The sequence below is a fragment of the Erpetoichthys calabaricus genome, chromosome 2, assembly GCF_900747795.2.
Source record: "Erpetoichthys calabaricus chromosome 2, fErpCal1.3, whole genome shotgun sequence".
Lineage (NCBI taxonomy): Eukaryota > Metazoa > Chordata > Cladistia > Polypteriformes > Polypteridae > Erpetoichthys > Erpetoichthys calabaricus.
The window spans coordinates 342,423,189-342,446,106 of record NC_041395.2 but is presented as its reverse complement, the minus strand read 5'-3'; the positions used below and the strand labels follow the sequence as shown (position 1 = coordinate 342,446,106).

Here is a 22,918-nt window from a genome sequence, read left to right as displayed (position 1 = left end):
TCGCATTTAAAGAACATTCTTTTTATGTAGAATCTGCTTTCATTAAATAAGATCTATGACTTCCTAAGGCATAGTTAGGTGATGTAAACACTGGGAATATTACCAGAAAAGAATGAAGATGCTGTTTAAAGAAACAAGTCAGTTACTTTCTCAAATTAATTCCAAGCAAAGATTTAGCCAGAATTCAAAATGCTTGATTGGGCATTCAGAAAACATAAACCCACTCAGACTGACCTGTGCAGGGTACGTTGTTACTTACTGAAGACGACTATGCTGCCACGCAATGTTACACTTTAATTCTTATTTTTGTTAACAGGCTTTCTGTAATAATTCAGAATGCTTAAACTTGCATTTTGTACAACCTTAAAAGAACACAATCCAGTGGAGGCCATTCAGTTCACTGAGCCTGTTTGTTTAGCTAATGGTTAAGCTGTCCCATCAGAGAACGACACAAAGGTGTATTCAGGTTACACAGTCTCAACTCTGACAGCACACTTGTCTTCAGAAGCCTTCAGAGGAAAACCAAAATGTGATTCCATTGCTACAATATATAAATATAAATTACTATATTCTTTTTAAGTGTGCATTTTCCAATTTTATATTTTAAAGTTAGCATTAGCACTGAAATAGAAAAGAGAAAATCGAAGAAGAAACATTCACGTAACGAGAGGTCTCATAAAAACAATTTTAGAAAACCCCTTCTGAAGCTGAGTTTTGAATGCAAAATATGAGCAAACTGTAAATTTCACTTTTGTTTTTTTAATAGGCTCAGGTTTATGTCATTTGTACACAGAACAATAAAATTCGTATGTGCACGTGTCCTCAGAAGAGCTGAGAATGTTACACCAACAAAACAAACACACATTTGCATAAAGTTCAGCATAAGGCACTATATAATACAATTCATAAATATTGTGCCTTTCTTTATCTATCTAGTGTATTATATAGTGCCTTATCTAGAAGATAGATAGATATGAAAGGCACTACATAATAAATAGATAGATACATATGAAAGGCACTATATAATAGATACATATGAAAGGCACTATATAATAGATAGATATGAAAGACACTATAAAATAGATAGATAGATAGATATGAAAGACACTATTAGATAGATAGATAGATAGATAGATAGATAGATAGATAGATAGATAGATAGATAGATAGATAGATAGATAGATAGATATGAAAGACACTATTAGATAGATAGATAGATAGATAGATAGATAGATAGATAGATAGATAGATAGATAGATAGATAGATAGATAGATAGATAGATAGATAGATAGATAGATATGAAAGACACTATTAGATAGATAGATAGATAGATAGATAGATAGATAGATAGATAGATAGATAGATAGATAGATAGATAGATAGATAGATATGAAAGACACTATTAGATAGATAGATAGATAGATAGATAGATAGATAGATAGATAGATAGATAGATAGATAGATAGATAGATAGATAGATAGATATGAAAGACACTATATAATATATAGATAGATAGATATGAAAGGCACTATATAATAGATAGATATGAAAGACACTATATAATAGATAGATAGATAGATAGATAGATAGATAGATAGATAGATAGATAGATAGATAGATAGATAGATAGATAGATAGATAGATAGACACTATATAATATATAGATAGATAGATAGATAGATAGATAGATAGATAGATAGATAGATAGATATGAAAGACACTATATAATATATAGATAGATAGATATGAAAGGCACTATATAATAGATAGATATGAAAGACACTATATAATAGATAGATAGATAGATAGATAGATAGATAGATAGATAGATAGATAGATAGATAGATATGAAAGACACTATTAGATAGATAGATAGATAGATAGATAGATAGATAGATAGATAGATAGATAGATAGATATGAAAGACACTATTAGATAGATAGATAGATAGATAGATAGATAGATAGATAGATAGATAGATAGATAGATAGATAGATAGATAGATAGATAGATAGATAGATAGATAGATATGAAAGACACTATTAGATAGATAGATAGATAGATAGATAGATAGATAGATAGATAGATAGATAGATAGATAGATAGATAGATATGAAAGACACTATATAATATATAGATAGATAGATATGAAAGGCACTATATAATAGATAGATATGAAAGACACTATATAATAGATAGATAGATAGATAGATAGATAGATAGATAGATAGATAGATAGATAGATAGATATGAAAGACACTATTAGATAGATAGATAGATAGATAGATAGATAGATAGATAGATAGATAGATAGATAGATAGATAGATAGATAGATAGATAGATATGAAAGACACTATTAGATAGATAGATAGATAGATAGATAGATAGATAGATAGATAGATAGATAGATAGATAGATAGATAGATAGATAGATATGAAAGACACTATTAGATAGATAGATAGATAGATAGATAGATAGATAGATAGATAGATAGATAGATAGATAGATAGATAGATAGATATGAAAGACACTATATAATATATAGATAGATAGATATGAAAGGCACTATATAATAGATAGATATGAAAGACACTATATAATAGATAGATAGATAGATAGATAGATAGATAGATAGATAGATAGATAGATAGATAGATAGATAGATAGATAGACACTATATAATATATAGATAGATAGATAGATAGATAGATAGATAGATAGATAGATAGATAGATAGATATGAAAGACACTATATAATATATAGATAGATAGATATGAAAGGCACTATATAATAGATAGATATGAAAGACACTATATAATAGATAGATAGATAGATAGATAGATAGATAGATAGATAGATAGATAGATAGATAGATAGATAGATAGATATTATTTGTCCCCAGAGGGAAATTTGGCTTTTTAACAGAAGATCTTTAAATAAATAAATACATAAATAGGTAGACAAGAAAGTAAATAAGTAAATATATAGACACTTTGGTCTGAACAAACACTACAATGACTATAAAGCAAGAATATTCAAAAGAATGAAAAGTTCTGATTTTCCTGTCCCAGTCCCAGTGAGGGGCTATACAGACGTATTGTTGTTGGTATAAAGGGGTCCCCAGTCATGTATCTTGACACACTTCTGCTGAATAATTCATTGGCTGAATGTCCTCACTGTTGGTGTGTCACAGAGAGGATGTGCAGCACAGTTCATAATGGCACTCAGCTTGTTTTAATTCTCTCCTTTGCTATGACCTACGGGGGGTCCAGAGTGCATCCCATAACTGAGCCTGCCCTTTTAATGAGCCTGTTGATTTCTGGGGCCTCCTCTTGAAGTGATGTCACCAGCCTAGCACACCACACTAGCCTCCACCGAGTTGTAGAAGATGTTAAGGATGTCACTTCCCACATTAAAGGAATGCAGTCTGTTAATAGAAAAGTTTGCTCTGCCCTATCTTGTATAATTACTGTGTCCCGAGAACAAACCCAGCCTGTCATTAATGTTGGACCCCAAGTACTTGTAGGAGGGGACCACCTTTAAATCCACTCCCTGACTAATGACCAGATATAGAGGCTCTTTGGTGTGGTGAAAGTCAATAAGCAGTTCCTTGGTTTTGCTGATGTTAAGATGCAGACAATTCTCTTTGCACCTTTTCCACCTGACTCCTCTCCCTTGTCTCATCCCTTTTAACAATACACGTCTTAAGTGTAGAACCTCTGAGAATTTCTACATGGGACATGACTTGGTGTCGCAGTTATAGTCGGAAGTAGTAAAGAGCATATGTATGTAACAAACTGTATATATTATGTATTTATTTGTGTGCATGTGTGCATTTTAGATGCATAACCTGCAATTTAAAACAAATAATTCTGATCAATGTTTCTTATCTTGTTTTTCACATACAACATACTGCATTTAAAAGCACCCAGATGTGAACCTCACATCATACAATCTGGAAGCATTCATTTATACTGCTTTCCTTTTTCTACGTTTGGCAAATCCTGCTGGAATTGCTGAGCAGAAAGAACCTACTAAACAGCACACGTCTCGATAACATAGAATATTACACTGACACATGTTGGCATTTCCTCATTCAGCATGAAAGAATGTCTTCTAACAGCTGAGAAAGGAATAATAACATTCCAACTGCAAAAATAAAAAGCATTCATGGATTATTTGCTCAACGTGAAGCTGTGAATGTTCACTGGCGTACTATGACAAGGCCTCCTCGACGACAAAGTTCAAGCCGAGACTGTGAATGAAAGCTTCTCTCCAATGTAATGGCAATGGATAACATTCTTCCTCCTTCAGTCTCTTAAATATTTAGGAGTGAATATCTTACTAAAGAACAGCTTTTATGTCTAGATAACGTAGCATGTAACATTTTTAAAGTACAACATGTTGTTACTGTAGTTTAGATCCAGCAGAATAAAGCAAGCTTTTATGAAGGTTCATTCACAGAAGAAAAGTACTAATCTGGGAAACTGAAGTGTTACAGAAGGTTATTTCCTTTAGAAATACACTGCACATCTATATTTGCTTATCTGGCACAAATTTGCTTCCCTTAAACAATATGCTGAGTAAAGATCTTATTGTATCCATTTCTGCTAGCTATGCTAAGAGGTTGAATAGTTCAGAAAATGTATCATTTCCTTTAACACGACCTCAATTGTACAGTGTGCAATCATATGCTCCTCTATTTTATCAAATCTATTAGTACCAGGGAGTTGTACCGTGTTAGCCATTATGCATGTAGTGAAAAGTCAAGCAAAATGACACCTTTTATTTATAATATGAAAGCTTTCAAGGCACCTCGGACCCTTCTTTGATTACATCTTGCTTGAAGAAGGGGCCTGAGTTGCCTCAAAAGCTTGCATTTAGTAATCTTTTTAGTTAGCCAATAAAAAGGTGTCATTTTTCTTGACTTCTCACTCTATCAAATCTTTTACAAAAGAGTAATTGTGAACACCAAACAAAGGCAGGTTTCTGCTTTAAAATTATCGTTCAGGCAAGCAAAAGACAAAAACAGATGAATGAAAAGAAAAAAGTCAAATTTACAGTACACTTCTTCAAAACTTTCTAATATCCACTTGGGATTCTGGGGGAAAGAGTTCTAGAACACCTCAGGTTTTCCAGTTTTTCTTCAAATGTAATCAGTTGAAATTCAATGAAATGCCTAAAATGGTGAAAAGGTCAGCAGTAAACTGCAACAGATTTAAATTTAAAGTTTAGGTTAACAAAAAACTGAAAAGACGAAGTCTCGATGCATGCTCAATAATCCAGGTACGGAAATCCTAGAAATTTGATTCTGTTCATCTGGACAAAGTTTTTAAGTGGGAGAAATATTTCAAGACTTATCCAAGCCTCTTCCTCAGTCTCAATTGACTGCAGGTTTCCCCAACCTTATAAACAGTACCTTTGCTTAATCACAGAGACTAGCACCATTGACAAAGGGCCAGTTGATCAGTGATATGCAAATTGTCCACTGATTAGTAGACATGTGAACCATTCATAGAGGGTTGAGGAATGGCTGCAATCACAGCATTGTAAGATGGCGACAGATGTACCCTTAGGCCCCCTCCTCTGTTCAGAGATGGTCGTTCCTTTTTCACGTAAATGGCCTCCTTGATTCCTCTCTCAAACCAGCGCTCCTCCCTGTCCAGGATGTGCACCTCTTCATCTTTAAAGGAGTGACCACTATCCTGTAGATGTAAATAGACTGCGGAGTCCTGGCCTGACGAGGAAGCTCTTCTGTGTTGTGACATGCGCTTAGCCAGTGGCTGCTTGGTTTCCCCGATGTACAATTCACGGCACTCCTCCTGGCACTTAACTGCGTAAACTATGTTACTCTGTTTGTGCCGTGGGACCCGATCCTTGGGATGGACCAATCTTTGGCGTAGCGTGTTTTGGGGTTTGAAAGCCACTGAGACCTGGTGTTTCGAGAAATTTCAGAATACTACAAATGGGCCTTCTTCAGGGAACAGTTAATGAGTTACAACCTACAGATGTTCTGCAACGATTCAAGTAAATGAAGCCTTGCAGACAATTTGCGCAGGCGTCCCAACTTGTGTTGATCACTTCAAAACCATCTGTGGGTCTTAAAGCAGAGTTGGAACTCTGGGGTTATTACATCCTCTGAAGTGCTACTTGGACAATACTATACTGGCACATAGGGTTGGGCGGTATGACCAAAATTCTATATCACGGTATTTTTCAAAATTATACTAGTTTCACGGTATTTTTTTTTCCCCATGCATGAGTTGATGTTAACCACATTTTCCACTGCAATTACTGCAGTAGACTGGCTAAGAATAACCTATTCCACTTTTTTATTGAACAAATTTTGCAAATAACAAACTATAATTTTGACAGCATATTTTCAACCATCCAAAGAGGCACTTAAGACTTAGTAAAATATTCAGAGGTGCTTGTCAAAAGTTGTATTGCACTGAACATGTCTTAGAAAAGGAATAAAGAGTAAATATTTTTTGTAAACCAACTACACTTTCTATTAATATTAACAATCTCTATCCACTGACACATTTGCTATATGGATTGTAATGCCGTTGGTTATCTCGATCCTCCGCTTGCTTTATTTGTCATAGGCAGTACCTCTAGCAAATGCGTCTACAAGTGACATCTGACTCGAGTGTCCTCTAGCTTTTTCAGTTTTATCTGAGGACGTGGAGGGTGCCAATCTTAGTTCCATACATTCATGGTACTCCAAAGCATGTTTATGGCTAAGGTGGTGCAGCAAATTGCTTGTGTTGCTGCCTCCATTGCCAGTTTTAGCTCAACAGCATCTGCAGTAAATAGTTGTTTGGTCCACATCCGACCTTTTAAAACCAAAATCTCCAGACAACAGACGTGGCTCCTTTTTTCTTCAAGTTTTTCTGTGTCATCATGTTCAACTTTATCGTCTGCTACAGCTTCAGTTTTGAAATGTTCTTTGTCCATTTTCACCGCTCAATACCTCCACTAACGCATGTACTCTGTTGCGGTGTAGCAGTGAAAAAGGTCCCCCTTTTTCCAGCTGTGCCACGTTCTGAACGTTGTTTAGGCTATTTAAACCGGTATAAGAAAAATCCATATCATAACAAAAATAAAAAACGGTTTTCGGTATGAACCGGTATACCTCCCAGCACTACTGGCACAGAACAACAATGGCAAATAAAAAAATAAGTCAACGAACTGATAAGTGTACAAAATTGTATTGGCATTTTTGATTCATCAAAGTAGCATGCACCTTTTGCTGATATAACAGCCAAACTGTGGTAACTCTTTTGATTCACAATGCCAGACACTCTTTGTAAGTCACCAAATTTGCCTCCAGCTGAAGAAATCCAGAATGTCACACTTCCTCCTCCATATTTGATAGTCAGTGTCACACACTAAGGAGCCATCCTTTCACCAACTCGATGGCGTACAAACACCCTGCATGATGAACCGAAGATTTCAAATTTAAATTCTTCAGTCCATAAGACTTTCTCCCAGTCTGCAATAGTCCACAGCCGGTATTTCAAGGCCCTATTTTGTCCTTTAAGGAATATCTTTCTTACTGCCACTCGCCCTGACAAACCTGCAGCACAGTAGAAACAAAGATTTGCTTTTATCAATCTGCACTGTTAAGCTGAGATTGAAGCTGTTGTGCTGTGAGGTGCCTGTAAACACACCAGCTGGTGACCCTCAGAAACCTGTCTTCTGATTGGTTTGTGACTTTGGCTCAGGACACCTGCAAGGTGGCAGTCTGGAAACACAGCCCTGTTGGACAATCTGAGTGACGCCTGACGGGGCAGCCAAGGAATGATTGCTCGTGTTTCCACACGACCCAGAAGTGCTCCGGACAACCTGGGTGTGAACCCGGAAGGAGTTCCCAGGCTGGATTTAAAAGAGAGCCCACAACCTCACTTAGCGTATATACTCGCAGATAAGTTCTCCCGCGGGTAAGTCGGGACTTGTATAATTTCTGATCTTCTTATAGAATACGTTACCGTGGCTGTCCGTTTGTCTGTCCAGGATTTTAAATCACCTGTAGCTTGCAAACTGTTTGAACTATTGACCTGAAATTTGGTACACATATACTACGTAATGTCTACTATCCGCTTTCGGGGTGATGATTGACCTCCTTTTTATTTATTTTTTATTGCAGAATCGGCAACAGCCAGCAGGGCAGCAGTGTGGCGCATGCATATGGGTGCCATTCTCATCCCTACCACCTTCGCCATCACTTCCCCCTACCTCTTCATATCTTAAATCATTCTTGAGGCAAATTGAAGACTTGAGTGCCAGCTTAAGTGAAAAATTAAGGAAAACGTGATTGCAACACAAACACTGACTTAACCAGTTTCACCATGAAAAGATGCCGATGATACAAGAGAAGAAGCGGGCCACTAGGGTGGAGAAAAGAAGAGTTGCTCAGGAAGCAGCAAGCGCATCAACCTCTGAGCAAACGAATGCTAAACGTACAGAGAAAGAGGATGAAAACTATGAATGCTCAAGTCAAGTGTATTCACGGCACGTTATTGTGCAGTCCGCCGTTACTGGTATTTTATAATGTCGGTCGTATAGGTCGAATGCAGAAAACTCACGCTATTCGTACAAGGGATTATGATATGCTAACACCCACCTGAGAGAGTAACCACGGAGCACACAGCCTTTTTATCTATGTGGGTACGGCAATGCGCTGTATCAGCATGTGCTCCTAACTCCTCTCTCTCTCTCTGTTGTGCCTACGTCACCACATGGTAATACCCGAACTATTCCGAAGTGACATTTGCACCGTTTTGTGTTTTTTGTATCTCACCCCCTCATACACCTTTATCGTAAAAGATCCCTTATCTACGATGGAGTGTTCGATCAGAAGAAAATATGAAGCTGGTTTTAAATTAAACATCGTTGAAGTGTCGAAAGAAATTGGTAACTGCGTTGCTGCAACAAACTTCAATGTGTCTGATAAACTGGTGTGAGATTGGAGGAGCCAAAAAGGATGTAAAAAAATGTATTAATTAAGTGTCGCATTTTTTGAATGGGCGTACGAGTCAGGATCTGATTTTATGGTCGATCTTTTGGGTTTCAAGACCCAACTTACACGTGAGCATATACAGTAAGTTAGTCAGAGTCAGGAGGCAGTGGGAAACACACTAGAGAGTTTGTATTTGTGCTCTGTGGCTGGTGTTTGTGTAAGAAAGGTGTAGAAAGCAAATAAAAGTCTTTTATTTGAACATGGAATTGTCCTTGGGCCTTACTGTGTCTGTGGTTTGGGGCTCAGATGCCTCCTCTTGTGGTTATACAAGCTTAAAGGTAATTATAAAGATATTAAAGGAAATATATGATAAACTTACAAAAAAGATGAGGTTGAACAAAAAAAGGAAGTACTTGGTTGCTGTTATACATCCTTGCGCCATGGTCAAAAGCCCTGAAAAACAAAAACAGAAACAAAAAAAAAAAAGATTAAAAATTCAGTAGGTTAGAAATGCATTTCTGTGAATCAATAATGGTAACATTTAAAACCATCTGTGTGAAGTCACTGGATCAGTAGTATAACAAAGAAAGTACTGTATACATTTATCCATTAAGCACCGAATGTCAGCAAAGATACTCAAGGTATCCAGAAGGTGTAAGAAAATGAAGTGGACCAAGGGGTACTTTATTACTCTTTTACATATACAGTCCCCTCCAAAAGTAATGGAACAGCAAGGCCCTAAATGAATTCCATTATTGCTGTGCACTGAAGACACTTGTGTGTGAAATCAAAAGATGAAGATGAGAAGAGAGATCTGAGTTTCAGCTGCTTTTATTGCCCGATATTTCCATCTCGATATGTTACACAACACATAACAGAGCGCATTTTGCATTAAACCACCCAGCTTTTCAAGTGAGCACAAGTATTAGAACAAGACAAGCTGACTGGTGTTTCTTGTTCCCCAGGTATGTCCCATTAAGATTGATTGTTTAATCATGAAGTAGCCCTGGATATTTACTCTCAGTTTAAGCTTTGGCTTTCGCCTGCAACGACTGCATTTGTAGTTAAGAAGTGCAAACCAACCTGAAGACCGGTGAGTTGTCTATGAGAGACAAAGCATGCCATTCTGAAGCTGAAAAAAGGGGGAAAATCCATCCAAGGTACACTATATTGCCAAAAAGTATTGGGAAATCGTTGAATTCAGGTGTTCTAATCACTTCCATGGCCACAGGTGTATAAACTCAAGCACTTCGGCATGCAGACGGCTTCTACAAACATTTGTGAAAGAATGGGTCGCTCTCAGGAGCTCAGTGAATACAAGCCTGGTACTGTGGTAGGATGCCACCTGTGCCATAAGTCCATTCATGAAATGTCCTCGCTACTAAATATTCCACAGTCAACTGTCAGTGGTATTATAACAAAGTGGAAGCAATTGGGAACAACAGCAACTCAGACACGAAGTGGTAGGCCACGTCAAATCACAGATTGGGGGCAGCGCATGCTAATGTGTGCAGAAGTTGCCAACTTTCTCTAGAGTCAATAGCTACAGACCTCCAAAAGCTCAAGAACAGTGCGGCGTAGAGAGCGAGCTTCATGGAATGGGTCTCCATGGCCGAGCAGTTGCATCCAAGCGTTACATCACCAAGTGCAGTGGTGTAAAGCCCACCGCCCGCCACTGGACTCGAGAGCAGTGCAGGCGTGTCCTCTGGAGTGACGAATCACACAATCCGATGGACAAGTCTGGCCAGGAGTACAGGACTCGCCTGACTGCATTGTGCCAAGTGTACAATTTGGTGGAGGGGGGATTATGGTGTGGGGTTGGGCTTGGCCCCTTAATTCCAGTGAAAGGAACTCTTAATGCTTCAGAATACAAAGCCATTTTGGACAATTTCATGCTCCCAACTTTATGAGAAGAGTTTGGGGATGGAAACATGACTGAGCACCAGTGCACAAAGCAAGGTCTATAAAGAAATAGAGGAGCGAGTTTGGTGTGGCTGCACAGAGCCCTGACCTCAACTCAACAGAACATCTTTGGGATGAATTTGTGTGGAGACTGAGAGCGAGCCAGGCCTTCTCGTCCAACATCAGTGCCTGACCTCACAAATGCTCTCCTGCTCACAAATTCCCATCAACACACTCCTACACACCTCGTGGAAAAGCCTTCCCAGAAGGGTTGAAGCTGTTAGAGTTGCAAAGGGTGGGACAACTCCATATTAAAGCCTGTGCATTAAGAATGGGACATCATTAAAGTTCATGTGTGTGTAAAGGCAGGTGTCCCAATACCAATCCCAGTACCACACTTTGCAATGTCCCGAAAAAAGAAGGAAGGCATTGGCATACTGAGCAACAGGCATTCAACCGGCCATACAAGAAAAATAACGACAACTGGTGACAGACAAATGGTGAGAGCAGTAAAGAAAACCCCCAAAACAACAGTCTGTAACATCATGAACAACCTCTAAAGAGCAGGGGTGGATATATCAGAGTCCACTGTTTGAAGGAGACTTCGAGAACAATACAGAGGCCATACTGCAAGACGCAAACCTCTCATCAGCAGTAAAAATCGGAAAGCCAGATTTGAATTTGCAAAAACGTTCTGAGATGAGCAGCAAGTTCTGAAACAAAGTTTAATGGACTGATGAGACAAAAATGAACTTCTACCAAAGTGATGGAAAGGCCAGGGTATGGAGTAAGAAGGGATTTGCTCGTGAGCCTAAACATACAAGCTCCTAGGTACGTAGGTAACCACCTAAAATCATACTGCAATTCAGACTTTAAAAAGAATATATACATATCCAGCGGTGGGCTGGCGCCCTGCCCAAGGTTTGTTTCCTGCCTTGTGCCCTGTGTTGGCTGGGATTGGCTCCAGCAGACCCCCATGTCCCTGAAATTAGCATATAGTGGGTTGGATAATGGATGGATATTATCCACTTTAATAAAACCCCTGGATGCGTCCATGTGTCTGTGTGTGTGTGTCTTCTGGTGAAGTGCGCATGCGCGGGGCACTGTTCAACGCATATTACGGATAAGGCGGAAGTACAAGGAAGGGCGGAATGAGTGGCAGAGTCACCGGCCTCTAGCAGATGCTTTAAAGGCCGCCTGACGCGTCACACAAGACAGAGAGGGCGGGACCTATAAAATATCGCGTGGCCGATCCAATCGGATTTCGGTAAATAAGGTAAGACCTAAAACATAACACACGAAAAATCCAATCGTGTACTGAGACGCGGAGACCAGCTTACTCACTCTGAGGATGTCAGATTTGCGATTAAGAAGCTTGGCCCGGTAAAGTCTAAAGTGTCAGTCGTTGAAGGGGTTTTCCTAAATATACGAATTTTCATAATATTACAATAGGATGACTTTTAAAAGTAGATTTATTTTCGTGCACATAAAATCCGTTGCTGAGCAAATAGATCTATTGAAGAAGAAGAAAATGAGCATCAGAAAAATTCCAAAACACACAGAGCTAAGACAGCAAGTCTTACTGCGGATGAACGAAAATCACTGCGTCAGCAACAAGCTAAAATAAAGAGAGGCAGGATAAGAGATCTTCAAACAGACACAACACATCAATCAACAGCCACAGAGGAGAGGATAAATGTAATATTAATTATAGTTACTGTATTGTCATATACGTTTCTATTTAATTTTTATTATTATTTTACTTTAGGCTTCTTGCAAAAATATTAAGCTCCCTTGCCATTTAATATAGACTGTTACTACTAATGTTTATGCACTACTGTTCTAGCGCCCATTATTGTAACAGGCTTAATGACTAGTATATCAGAACTGTTTTGGATATTCTGCTTTTTCAGAAAGTCAGCGCAAGAGAAAGAGAAAAGTAAGCTGGGTAGCTTCTCAGCCATCTGCCAATAGTGTCCCTTGTATGAAATCAACTGGGCAAACCAACTGAGGAAGCATGTACCAGAAACTAAAAGACCCATTGTCCGCGGAAATCCGCGAACCAGAAAAAAATCTGCGATATATATTTAAATATGCTTACATATAAAATCCGCGATGGAGTGAAGCCGCGAAAGGCGAAGCGCGATATAGCGAGGGATCACTGTAGTTTATATTTGAATTTACAGAACTTAGAACAGCATATTTCAGCAAACTGTTCCAGGGTAAGACTAATCTATACAGTATATATAAAAGCATTGCGGCACTTCCTGTGTGATTTTGGGCTATACAAAAATAAACTGTATTGCATTGTATTGTAAATACCACTGACTCACTCACTCATCACAAAAGCTCCTGAACTATGAGGACTTAGGACTTGAAATTTGGAATGTAGGTTACCCTTGGCCCATAGGTGTTCTCTAAGAAACGGTTTTAAAAATTTCATGGTCCAAGCATGAAATTTCTCATAGTTTTTTAGACCCGTTTGTATGTCTGTCAGCTTTTCATGAGAGAACTACTTCACGGATTTAGATCGGGGTTTTTTTTTTTTCTATAATTTGCTTGAACATTCCAGTTGATTTTGCGATTTCTCTCAAGTAAGAGTATCATAGTTCACTTGCGGTACCGATTTATTAGTGCAAATTCAAGAGAGACTCATCGGGCTACAGGGCCCTCCTAACTCAAGCGTCTGCCTCAGGGCATAACCTTAACTCCGCTTAGTTAGCAAACAAGAGAACTACTTAATGGATTTAGATCGGGAGTTTTTTTCTATCATTTGCTTAAACATTCCAGTTGATTTTGCGACTTCTCTCAAGTAAGAGTATCATAGTTCACTTCCATCCATCCATTTTCCAACCCGCTGAATTTGAACACAGGGTCACGGGGGTCTGCTGGAGCCAATCCCAGCCAACACAGGGCACAAGGCAGGAAACAATCCCGGGCAGGGTGCCAACCCACCGCAGGACACACACAAACACACCCACACACCAAGCACACACTAGGGCCAATTTAGAATCACCAATCCACCTAACCTGCATGTCTTTGGACTGTGGGAGGAAACCGGAGCGCCCGGAGGAAACCCACGCAGACACGGGGAGAACATGCAAACTCCACACAGGGAGGACCCGGGAAGCAAACCCAGGTCCCCAGATCTCCCAACTGCGAGGCAGCAGCGCTACCCACTGCGCCACCGTGCCGCCCATCATAGTTCACTTGCGGTACCTATTTATTAGTGCAAATTCGAGAGAGACTCATCGGGCTGCGGAGCCCTCCTAACTCACGCTTCTGATTTGGGGCGTAACCTTAACACCGCTTAGTTAGCGAACGAGAGAACTACTTAATGGATTTAGATCTATTTTTTTCTATCATTTGCTTAAACATTCCAGTTGATTTTGCAACTTCTCTCAAGTAAGAGTATCATAGTTCACTTACGGTACCGATTTATTAGCGCAAATTCGAGAGAGACTCATCGGGCTACGGGGCCCTCCTAACTCACGCATCTGATTTGGGGCGTAACCTTAACTCCGCTTAGTTAGCGAACAACAGAACTACTTAATGGATTTAGATCTATTTTTCTCTGTCATCTGCTTGAACATTCTGGTTGATTTTGCGACTTCTCTCATTGCGTTAAGAATCAAAGTTCGCTTGTAGGTGTGATATATTTGCGCTAATCCGAGACAGAGGCTGCGGGCCGAGGGGAGGGGGAGGAGTGACGTCAGGAGTAGGGAGCTGGGCGGGGCTCTCCTCACTGTCCTGTTTCTCTACTATGCAGGCGAAGCTGAGGGGGATGGCTAGTTATAAATAAAAGACTGGTGATGTTGATCTACTGGATGCAAACACTATTAACTGATTCAGAGGTGTCTGTTGATGTTTGATGTAATATTTTCATTCTCCATAAAACGTGAAAAAGCAATTAAGAAGGCTAATGATACTGTTAAAAACTGATCTCAAAGGAAAGGGCCTTATTCTTATACTCTATGAGGCCATACTTGTACAGAGATTTTTTTAATATATTTTCCGCAGTGAACCCGATGGCACACATTGGATTAAGATTTTCTTACACTTGGATGATCTAATGATGTTTAAGCGACGTGCACAAGACAACACAGTACGTAGAAGTCTGGAGACTTAACTCAAGTGAATCCCTGGCTTAAATAAAGAGGAGTAATTAATTTTGCTTTATTTTTAATGATTTTTTACAAGTGTATCCTGGCTGTTGTCCATATGGAGTTTGGACATTCTCAAACTGCCTTTATGGTCTTTCTTCTGGGTAACTCGGAATCTCCTCCCACGTTCCCAAAGACATGCAGGTTTAGTTTGACTGTTGAATGTCAATTGGTCATGTTGGAAGGTTAATGTAATTCAGTGGTGTGAAAAACTATTTGCCCCCTTCCTGATTTCTTATTCTTTTGCATGTTTGTCACACAAAATGTTTCTGATCATCAAACACATTTAACCATTAGTCAAATATAACACAAGTAAACACAAAATGCAGTTTGTAAATGGTGGTTTTTATTATTTAGGGAGAAAAAAAAATCCAAACACACATGGCCCTGTGTGAAAAAGTAATTGCTCCCTGAACCTAATAACTGGTTGGGCCACCCTTAGCAGCAATAACTGCAATCAAGCGTTTGCGATAACTTGCAATGAGTCTTTTACAGCGCTCTGGAGGAATTTTGGCCCACTCATCTTTGCAAAATTGTTGTAATTCAGCTTTATTTGAGGGTTTTCTAGCATGAACCGCCTTTTTAAGGTCATGCCATAGCATCTCAATTGGATTCAGGTCAGGACTTTGACTAGGCCACTCCAAAGTCTTCATTTTGTTTTTCTTCAGCCATTCAGAGGTGGATTTGCTGGTGTGTTTTGGGTCATTGTCCTGTTGCAGCACCCAAGATCGCTTCAGCTTGAGTTGACGAACAGATGGCCGGACATTCTCCTTCAGGATTTTTTGGTAGACAGTAGAATTCATGGTTCCATCTATCACAGCAAGCCTTCCAGGTCCTGAAGCAGCAAAACAACCCCAGACCATCACACTACCACCACCATATTTTACTGTTGGTATGATGTTCTTTTTCTGAAATGCTGTGTTCCTTTTACGCCAGATGTAACGGGACATTTGCCTTCCAAAAAGTTCAACTTTTGTCTCATCAGTCCACAAGGTATTTTCCCAAAAGTCTTGGCAATCATTGAGATGTTTCTTAGCAAAATTGAGACGAGCCCTAATGTTCTTTTTGCTTAACAGTGGTTTGCGTCTTGGAAATCTGCCATGCAGGCCGTTTTTGCCCAGTCTCTTTCTTATGGTGGAGTCGTGAACACTGACCTTAATTGAGGCAAGTGAGGCCTGCAGTTCTTTAGACGTTGTCCTGGGGTCTTTTGTGACCTCTCAGATGAGTCGTCTCTGCGCTCTTGGGGTAATTTTGGTCGGCCGGCCACTCCTGGGAAGGTTCACCACTGTTCCATGTTTTTGCCATTTGTGGATAATGGCTCTCACTGTGGTTCGCTGGAGTCCCAAAGCTTTAGAAATGGCTTTATAACCTTTACCAGACTGATAGATCTCAATTACTTCTGTTCTCATTTGTTCCTGAATTTCTTTGGATCTTGGCATGATGTCTAGCTTTTGAGGTGCTTTTGGTCTACTTCTCTGTGTCAGGCAGCTCCTATTTAAGTGATTTCTTGATTGAAACAGGTGTGGCAGTAATCAGGCCTGGGGGTGGCTACAGAAATTGAACTCAGGTGTGATACACCACAGTTAGGTTATTTTTTAACAAAGGGGCAATTACTTTTTCACACAGGGCCATGTAGGTTTGGATTTTTTTTTCTCCCTAAATAATAAAAACCATCATTTAAAAACTGCATTTTGTGTTTACTTGTGTTGTATTTGACTAATGGTTAAATGTGTTTGATGATCAGAAACATTTTGTGTGACAAACATGCAAAAGAATAAGAAATCAGGAAGGGGGCAAATAGTTTTTCACACCACTGTAGGTGTGGGTGTGTTTGTGTTGGCACTACAATGAAGAGGCACCCTGCCCTGGGTGGATTCCTGCTTTGCTTCATGTACAGTGTTGCTGAGGTAGGCTTTGCCTACCTGCAATACTAAACTGGAATAAGCTGATTTTAAAATATGAAGTCCTTTATTATTATATAAAAAAAAAATCTTGGAAGGAGACGAGACAAGATTTTCTGAGAGACACTTTCATGTCCCACAAGTCTTTGTGCCAAGAGATTAAACCACGCCTGGGGCCAGAAATAAAATCCAAAGAGCAAATGACAGAGTAGAACATCGTAAAGAATTCAAAAACGTTGGCATGATACACATGCAGAGCAGGTTAGAGATAATGGAAGTACGAAAATTCAGAAGTCTCAAAGAAAGGATAGTAAAGATCGCATTAGCGCAAACAAACGGAAATTATTACTCAGTGAAATAACAAACAGCGAAAAGAGATCGAATATATTGTTTGGATTTAAACTTTAAGTCGGAGACTTGTAGATTGTCTAATTCGTGTTGCCGTCAGGGAAAAATAAAGTAGTGTTGCTTCTAAATTAAGAGGCGTATCCACGAGAATGAAAAGATTCCAAAAATGTTGGCGCGGTACACATGCAGAACAGTTTAGAGATAATAGAAGTACGAAAATTCGAAAAGTCACAAAGAAAGGATAGTAAAGATCGCATTAGCGCAAACAAACAGAAATTATTACTCGGTGAAATAACAGGACGGCAAAAAGAGATCGAATATATTGTTTGGATTTAAACTTTAAGTCGGAGACTTGTAGATCGTCTAATTTGTGTTGCCTTCAGGGAAAAGTAGTGTTTCTTCCCAATGAAGGGGCGTATCCATGAGAATTAAAAGTTTTGTTGTTTCCTGAAAGTGAAATCCCACGAGAGAACAATTCAAGCCCCGCGAGACAAAAGCTTATGCAAAGAGATTTGGAAAAATGCTGCCCACATAACCACGCACACGGTCCAATCACTTCTCACTTGTGTGAATGCTATTGTCAGAAACATTTCTTGTAAAGAGAAAGAAACGATATTCAGAGTTATACGTTGCATTGTCACGATGTAATTCCAAACACGGAATCAAAATTCAATGTGATATTGATGAAAAGGTAAAAGCGAAAAGAGATCGAATATATGGACATAAGTGATACGACAGAAGTATGCAGATATTGTTTGGCTTTAAACTTTAAGTCGGAGACTTGTACATCGTCTAATTCATGTTGCCATCAAGGAAAAGTAGTGTTTCTACCCAAAAAAAGAGACGTATCCGTGAGAATTAAAAGATCTGTTGTTTGGTGAAAGTGAAATCCACATACGCGAGCGACAGAGACGTGAAGTGACTGATGCGTAAGCGCAGGCAGGGGAGTTGACAAGCAAAGCGAGCAGGGGGCAAAGCCCCCTATTAATTTAAAAAAGTAAAAGTTTTTTCCCCTCCATTGAGTACTGCAAGTGGGCCCATCTGGTGATATTGCCACATTCTATTATCTACAGGGGCAAAAAGGTAAAGTATTTGATTGCAGAGTGGAGAGGTATAGATAGATAGATAGATAGATAGATAGATAGATAGATAGATGTATAGGAGTTCAAAATATACCATTTACTAATTTCTTAATGTCTGTCTGAAATTAACTGCTTCAAAAGAAACGGCTGAAACAAGCAACATCATCTTTTGTTGTAGCTCTGCAAGACTAAATGTGGAAAAAAGCCATACATTACAGAATCATAAATTCATTCTCACTTCAATATTAATGATACACAGATGTCTAACCTCAGCCTGACTCATGCCAGTGTGTCCTTAGCTAGGAGTCCTATTCTAAAAATACTCAAAAGAGTTTGCTATTGAAACCAGCTGCATACAATATTTTAATAATTCTTTCTTTCTTTCTTGCCTTCCTTCCTTACATCATTAATGCAACTTTCTGTGTTGAATAAAGTTGAATTCTTGTATTCTTGATGACAACAGTAAAAATCATTGAATTTCAATTAGAAAACATCTAACCTTAGCAAATACCCAATTTGAATGGTCTTCTACGTAAAATTAAGCAAACAGTATGGAATAAACTAGACAGCTCAATAATACTATAAACAGGGGTATTCAACTCCGGTCCTGGTGCGCGGCAGTGGCTGAAGGTTTTCATTCTAACCATCTTCTTCATTAGTGACCAGTTCTTGCTGCTAATTAACTTCTTTTGCCTTAGTTTTAAATAACTTGTCTCAGGCCCCTTAGTTGTCCCTTTTTCCTTAATCAGCAGCCGAACAATAATGAGACACTAAACAAGCCACCACATTACCAGCTAACCTGAAATTAAAGAAAAGGTGAAGGTATTGGTCATGTGGGCTGCGAAGGTCACCAAAACATCTTGACGGTAGTCTTAGAAAAAAATAAAAGAACAACAGCCTGCTGTGGCAGAATGAGAGCAGCAACAAGTCCTGATATCCAATAATGGCTTTAATTAACAACAAGAATTGGCTTCTTATTACGGAACTGGTTGGAGTGAAATTGGCTGGAGTTTGACATTGCAATTTAGCTGGTCATCTGTTGGCTCATTTCATTTCATCTCATTTCTGTTTCAGAGGACTGAATCTTTAAAAACCGGGCTATTAAAATAAAGGGAAAAGGAGTTAATTAGCAGTGAAAACGGATTGGAATGAAAACCTGCAGCCACTGCAGCCCACCAGGACCAGAGTTGGACACCCCTGCTGTAGAAATGAATAGGCAGCTTTCAGCCCTACTTTAGTACTTACTACTTGGTACCCAACCTGTTATGAGCGGAGCAGACCATCTAAGTAAATCCAAGCTTGTGGCTGAGCAATAACTTCGGTAAATGACATGATATGTTGCACATAGTATACTTCATATTAGCATGAACACAGCCCTGTAAACATTCATAAATACTGTATTAAATACTTTAAGGAAACAAACAAAAAAATACAAAATAAAATTCAACAAAAATAAAAAACTTCAAGCAACAAATAAAACACAAGAGAACTCTGCAATATGTAAAAAGAAATTATACAGCGAAGACAGTCAAACCATTTGTTTTTTTTTTAATTTTTAAATATGGTTTCCATCTACTGATGTTCAAGTTTTTTTCTTGCTTTGGTTTGACTGCCAGTCTTATCTTTCATGTAACCACACCTGCCCAGCCTGACTACTGTACTACCCTTAGTTAAGTCTCCATCACTTGACCATCCTTACATATATATATATATATATATATATATATATATATATATATATATATATACATATACATACATATACATACATACATATACACACACACACAGTGGAACCTCGGTTCACAACCATAATTTGTTCCAAACCTCTGGTCGTAAACCGATTTGGTCGTGAACCGAAGCAATTTCCCCCATAGGATTGTATGTAAATACAATTAATCCATTCCAGACTGTACAAACTGAATGCAAATATACTTTTTTTAAAGATTTTTAAGCACAAATATAGTTAATTACACCACAGAATGCACAGTGTAATCCATATTACTAACCGAGAATGGTAAACCGGATGGCATGGACACAGGTACACGGCGATGGGACCATGAGACGTACTGCGCAGGTGCGTACAGCTCGACTAACGGAAATAGCAAATAAAAGAACTGCCATATTGTGAGTGGCACTACTGCGGAGTGAGGTTAGGAATAATGTGCTGCTTGGGATTGTACAAACCGCTGAACGCTTTACACCAAATTCAAACACAATACAGCTCAACGATACACACACGAGCCCACCTGGATAAGATCAATGAACGCAGGCGCCTACAACAAGCGTCAGAAACTGCGGAAGCAAAGCAGACACAGGTTAAGACATTACGGGGTCCGCAAAGGTCCACAAAGATAGTACAGAAAATATAAGAGCACACCGATCAAAAAAAAATCAATCGTGTAAAAGCACATAGTACACACAAATCATGTGCTCTCAGCGCACAGAAAGCGTATAAGGACAATACGGAGAATAGAGACCCAAAGGCATTGGAGAGAAAAAAAGGCAGATAAGAGATTATGAAAACAGTGGAATTCGAAAGGCTCAAAAAAACGATGGCACGATACACATGCAGACAAAGGTACAGAAAATGGAAGCAGTAAAATTCAAAAGTATTGTAGCGTCCCACCCAGGTTGAAGGCTTTTTGGTTTTAAGTGACTGTTAGGTCCGATTGAGGGAAGGCGGAGTACAGCACGGAGGACTGATAGCGGGGTATTGATTTCATGCGGTAATAGGGGGTGGGCGTTGGAGAGGATGCTAGAAGGTTGTGTTTGGGGTTAGGAAGTCAGCGATTGTTCAGGTAAAACTTTTGTGACACTTTGTCATGTCAGTCACTACAGTATCAAAGAAAAGATAGAAACGATTGCATTACCGCAAACAAAAGGTGATTAATCATCAGAACCAGGTGTAATTGAAAAAATACCAGGCCAAATTGAGGTCTGAAAAAAAAGAGTAGACAACAAAGTCTTTTCGCATTCGCATCATTCAATGGACAAAACGTGGATTTACACAATAATGGACCATATGCTATGAGAATCTGTGGTCCCACAACAGTTAAAGGAACGACAAGTTAAATTTCAAAGAGTACACAATTCGGTCGGGTTTATATTGATGATCTCGGAGAAGTGATGCAAATTTTAACAGGCAAAAAGAAAGGTGATGTATATATTCCGCGAGTAACATTACACACCAAAGGAGATCGTGATATGCCATTCGTAGTAAAATGTTTACAGTTTACCGTGAGAATAGCTTTTGCTATGACAATCAATAAATCACATGGACAAACAGAAAAACTCGAATTATTTATTACAGAAACAGAAACAATATTCACTCACGGGCAGTTATACGTTGCATTGTAACAATGTATCTCCAGAAAATATTGTTTTTAATGAAGCTTTAAAGTAAAAGTGAAGATAATGAAATTGAAACAATGCCAACACACAAATCATGTGCTCTCAGCGCATAGAAAGCATATAAGCACAATACGGAGAATAGACACCCAAAGACATTGGAGAGAAAAAAAGGCAGATAAGAGATTATGAAAACAGTAGAATTCAAAAGGCTCAAACGAACGATGGCGTAATACACATGCAGACAAAGGTACACAATATGAAAGCAGTAAAATTAGAAAGTATTGTAGCGACCCACCCAGGTTGACGGCTTTTTGGTTTTAAGTGCGTCCACTATTAATTGACATTCATTAGGATTAATGAATATCATTTGCTATCATTGTCATTCACTTAACTTCCCTGAAGAAACAACTGGCAATACAACTAATGAGTTTACACGTTGTTGTCAAAGGGGTCAGGTTAGACTGCCTCCTTTAGATGAATATCCTTAATATCTACGGATGTTTCTAACTAACAATGTACCCGAAAGTAAAAACATTATGGACTGCATTAGATCCTACAATAGTTCATTTGCTTTTACATCTACCGGGGTAAATATCAGGCCACCAGCTGGCAATGGCCCATACTGCTTTCGCGTATGTAGACAAATATTACATCGGATTGGAACAGTGCACCCTGAGCCAAATCACGAACGCAAATATGCACAGATCTATGTGTTACATCCAGATGACGCACTCTATCAACGATTTTACTACAAATGTTGTGTATAAAGAAGTATTCCAATAGATCCTTCTAATGTGCCATGCTATAGGTTCTTTACTTCCTTTGTTCGTCATCTACACCTTTACAATTCGATACATCTCAGACATTCATCAATGTATTTCAGGTTACCCAACCCCAGGGGTAGGCGAGCGAAGCGAGCAGGGGGCGGAGCCCCCTTGTAGTAAACTAATGTAAAAACATTGAATAACACTGACACAAACACCCAGGCAGCTCTCTCTCTCTCTCTCTCTGTGACATTGCAGCAGTTCACACTATAGCCTTACAAGCCGATCGCTGTATAAACACTTTTTTTTTAAAAGACTTAAGCACAGGGGGGAAAAAAAGGAACATTTGAAAAAAGACAAAAGTAACATTGCAACACTTTCTTCTCACCACTCTTCACTTGCTTAGAAGCATTGGTTAACTGCAAAAGCACACG

At 38.9% G+C, this 22,918-nt stretch overlaps 1 protein-coding gene across 2 annotated transcripts in view; it reads right to left on the bottom strand.

The window, feature by feature from the left end:
• LOC114647364 (CD82 antigen-like) overlaps positions 1-22,918 on the bottom strand; it is a 215,039-nt gene that overhangs the window by 114,184 nt on the left and 77,937 nt on the right. For both annotated transcript variants that reach the window (XM_051923510.1, XM_051923511.1), the window contains exon 2: positions 9,350-9,423. In XM_051923510.1, coding sequence (XP_051779470.1) covers positions 9,350-9,423 — 74 coding nt within the window. The remainder of the gene's footprint in view (positions 1-9,349; positions 9,424-22,918) is intronic.